The sequence below is a fragment of the Sinocyclocheilus rhinocerous genome, unplaced genomic scaffold (genome assembly GCF_001515625.1).
Source record: "Sinocyclocheilus rhinocerous isolate Xijiao unplaced genomic scaffold, SAMN03320098_v1.1 scaffold2053, whole genome shotgun sequence".
NCBI lineage: Eukaryota > Metazoa > Chordata > Actinopteri > Cypriniformes > Cyprinidae > Sinocyclocheilus > Sinocyclocheilus rhinocerous.
This window is the reverse complement of record NW_015666532.1, coordinates 712178-716281: the sequence shown is the minus strand read 5'-3', so window position 1 is coordinate 716281 and position 4104 is coordinate 712178. Positions and strand designations below refer to the sequence as shown.

Here is a 4104-nt window from a genome sequence, read left to right as displayed (position 1 = left end):
AAATTTGGGACCTAAAGTAAAACAAGTTGAGAATGACTGCTGTACCGAGCTGTAATATTTTCAGTTTCATCCACTATCCGGTTCAGTGCCTGAAGCAGAGAATATCAATAATTTAATGCTCATGTCAGCTGCTGTATGACTCACTGAGGCGTTTAAGGGCCTCCACTGTGATCTCTGGGTCTCCACACACTTTCTTCTCCACTTCCTGCCATGTCAGGAGATCAAGCACAGCTTGCGGCACCACTTTCACCAGTCCTGCCTGCATGGCAGCAATCTGTGGTGCAGAAACACAGCACAGAATTTTATGGAATGATCGAAAAAAAGAAAGAAAAAAAAACATATGCTTAGTACATCCTCAAAAAGAATGTTTTTTTTTTCTGTTAATCCCAATTATAATAGTCTCAATATACTTTGTAATGTAGTATTACCTGTTCTCTGCTCTCTTCTAGTCTGGATTTCTGTACCAGGCGGATGAACTCCATGCGGTCTTCATATCGGACCACCACTCCACTGCCTCCTGGAATCAGCTCCACCAGCCGGCCGTCACTCAGGGGTGTGGTGTACACAAGCTCCTGGCCGAACTTAAAATCAAACGTCTCCTTGTCCATATGCTCCATAGCCTCCAACAACTTCACCTAAGGAATCACACCAAACATGTTTCATCAGTTCCACTGAATGTTTTCACCTTTATTTATATAGCGCTTTATTCAATACAAATGATTTTGATTCAGCTTTAAAGCAGCTCTACAGAAGACAAGTGTCATAATTCAGCTCAATTCAGTTCAAGTTTTGTTCTCATCTTATAGTGTCAGAACGGTCAAATTGATAATAAAACTATAATAATTGTCTTTTAAAACCCAACTAAGCAAGCCAAAGAAGATAGTGGCAAAGAACCTAAACTCCATTAGGTGACAGAAATGAAAAAAAAACAAACAAAAAAACAGGCTCAATCGACTGACTAGTTCTCCTCTGGCGAAAGAGTGGTCAGCACCAAGATGCAAAGGTAAGACAGAGGGAGAGATATTTGGGCTTCTTACCAGCACAGAATCTACTGCAGGAAAGTCTTTAGTCCAGCTGACCGCTTCTCCAATCAGCTGCTTCCACACCAGCCCTGGCAAAGCCAGAACCTAAAGGATAAATATTACGAAACCTCAAGAACGTTCAGTTAACACTAAGGTCCCACTGCAATTACACCACAAGACCAGCACTGACCAGAAAGTCTTTTCCGCGAAGAGCAGCGCCCATTAGTTGCCCAATCCACTCAAACTTTTGGAACTCTCGGCATGAAGGATTTGGCACATAGAAGTCTCTGGCCTCTCCAGCCCCCTGATCCAAAAACAGTTTAATCATTATATAATGATAAGTTAATAACTACATCGTCAGTTACAATAGAGTCAACTCTTATGCAATGGACTATAGAAAGAAAACGACAGTGCATATGTCAAGTTAGTTGTTACCTGGTTAGAAGTTCGTGTAAAGAATGGAAGTGGCATGGGGCACTCTGATGAGCTGGGACAAAGTTCTTCAGACATGTCTGCCAGGCTGTCTCGAAAACCACCACCTACAAGACAGAAATCTCAGGTGAGGATACTGTGTTTTATTACAGACATGAGAATTACTGTGGGTGGGAGGAAGCTTATCTCTATATGACCTTGATCGATGATGCCTTCTGCAATGAATTTACACTCCCACCATTGGTCATATCGTGCTGGCCACCTGTAAGAAAGAGAAAAATATTTGTGTGTATAAAGCATAATAACATGGTAGTTTCACTATCATAATTAGTATGTTATAGAGCATTTTGACTATTTAAAAAGAGTAAGTACAATAATAATAAAAAAAAAGCTTCTGGAATTTTAAAAGACTACCTGTAGTCCAGAGTCTTTTCATACTTGTCAGACGGCTTCAGACCCTCATACACCTGCATAAACAATAAAGAGTATTCACTCTACATTACCCTTCAAATGTTTGTGGTCGGTCGAGACGATTTTAAAAATGTTTTAAAAAATGTCTTAAGCTCACCAAGGCTGTATTTATGTTAAAAACAGCAATATTGTGAAATGTGATCACAATTTAAAATAACTTATCTTACTGAAAATATTTTCAAATGTAATTTATTCCCGTGTTGACAAAGCTGAATTTTCAGCAGCCATTACTGTAGTCTTCAGTGTCACACGATCCTTCAGAAATCATTTTAATATGCTGATTTGGTGCTCAAGAAACATTTCTTATTATCATCAATGTTGAAAACAGTTGTGCTGCTTAATATTTTTGTGGAAATAATTTTTCAGGATTCTGTGATGAATAGAGAGAATAGCATTTATTTAAAATATAAATGTACTGTAATATATTTAAATGTCTTTACTGTCAATTTAATGTGTTCTTGCTGAACAATGCAGCCTTCATTTCTTAAAAAAAAACTTATGTGACACCAACTTTTGAACGGTAGTGTGTTTGACGCAACCACAGAACAATGGATTTTGCAAACATATTGACACTTGTTTTGTGGACTACCTGAGTGAAGACAGCATTTTTACATGTGGGGTCCAGAGTGGGATTGTCACGGTGCTCCATGGCAAGGCGACGGTTGATGTAAAGGCGGGGCATGAAGTTAGGCTTACTGGTCTCAGAGTCCTTCAAGCACTGGGTGATGAGGGCAGAGCGGCGCTTCGACAACAGCAGGAACTGCTTTATGCTCTAAACGGCAGCACACAGTTTGAGGAAACAGAAAAAAAAAAGTTTGGCACAAATTGGGGCAGAAAGTACAAACTTCACCTTGATAATTTAAGTAACTGATGTGAAAGATGAAGGACAACACGTACACATAGACACAAACTATTCACTGAAGGTGTAGAGAATGGCACAAGATAAATTTGCTATAGATAAGAGTACTAACTTTGATCTGGTTGAACGTTCCAAGGCTGTAGTCCCATGCAGGCACCATATGAGGCAACAGACTGTCCAGGAGTGTGATGAACCTACAGACACAAAAAACAACACTAAGAGCTGCCAACAACTCACATACAGACCTTATTATGTCACACATTGCTGGGTGTTACCTCTGAATGACCAGTGCCCGGTGATAGAGGACATCAGGCAGTGTGCCCTCCAACCTCGGGTAGCGCACTAGGTTGGGAGACTGGAACACATCCGCATTCAGGCCCAAGTCACGCTCGCAGGATGATTTGATCTTTAGACCCCTGATCCGTACATCGATTCCCTCGTCTACAGCAAAATATAATTATAGAAAATAAACATTATAAATCAAGATGACTTTCTCTTTCAGATGACAGCGCGCATGTCATGTCAGATGAATCTTACCTCTGCATTCCTCGATTCTGATCTCTATAACAGGCAAATGTGATGTCATGTCCTCCAGAACACAAACCTCTCCAATTAAGTTGCTGTGACAGAAATAAAGCCATGCTGTTGCAATATTCAGAATCTTATATAACCTTTACATATTTATAACTTGAAAACAGTGCTTCTACTACAACTTATACATATAAAATGGTAATTGGCCTCAAAAAGTAATTAGACTTTTAAACCACACTTAAAAATGCATGAATCTTATTACATTACATAACAAAATATCAAAGTGACATTTATTTCAGAAGAAAAACATTTTCCAAAAAAAAAAAAAATTGCACCAATAAAGTTTGTTAAAGGGGTCATATGATGCCCATTTTCCACAAATTGATATGATTCTTTAGGGTCTTAATGAAAAGTCTGTAACATAGTTTGGTTAAAATTTCTCAACGGTAGTGTAAAAAACACTTTTGTTTTTTTACCCTGTCAAAAACAGCTCTTTTCAGATTAAGCCGTTTTTGTAGCATTTCCCTTTAAATGTTAATGAGCTCTGCTGACCCCGCCCCTCTCTTCCGAGCAGAGCCGCTCTCAGAGAGACTGTTTACTTTAGCCGCATTCATCGTGAAACTTGCTAATTAGCAAATTATTAGGAAAGGCGATTTGCAAAGATTCATTACAAAACCTTATACTCACTTCTTCTGTAGATGAGGCTGGATCATGAATGATTCGCGCGAACATAGACGCATTTAGGCTCAGATGTAGGGAGTAAACTACGACTGTTATGTCCATTATTAC

At 39.1% G+C, this 4104-nt stretch overlaps 1 protein-coding gene across 1 annotated transcript in view; it reads right to left on the bottom strand.

Annotated features, from left to right (window-relative positions):
- Positions 1-109: 109 nt before the first annotated feature.
- LOC107732505 (E3 ubiquitin-protein ligase HECTD3-like) overlaps positions 110-4104 on the bottom strand; it is a 15809-nt gene continuing 11814 nt past the window's right edge. Inside the window, exons 8-18 of the mRNA XM_016543860.1 lie at positions 3322-3404; positions 3060-3225; positions 2897-2978; positions 2515-2697; positions 1869-1921; positions 1652-1716; positions 1458-1561; positions 1213-1326; positions 1038-1127; positions 429-635; positions 110-274 (exon numbers count right to left, since the gene is read on the bottom strand). Of these exons, the coding sequence (XP_016399346.1) occupies positions 125-274; positions 429-635; positions 1038-1127; positions 1213-1326; positions 1458-1561; positions 1652-1716; positions 1869-1921; positions 2515-2697; positions 2897-2978; positions 3060-3225; positions 3322-3404 (1297 nt within the window). The 3' untranslated portion in view covers positions 110-124. The remainder of the gene's footprint in view (positions 275-428; positions 636-1037; positions 1128-1212; positions 1327-1457; positions 1562-1651; positions 1717-1868; positions 1922-2514; positions 2698-2896; positions 2979-3059; positions 3226-3321; positions 3405-4104) is intronic.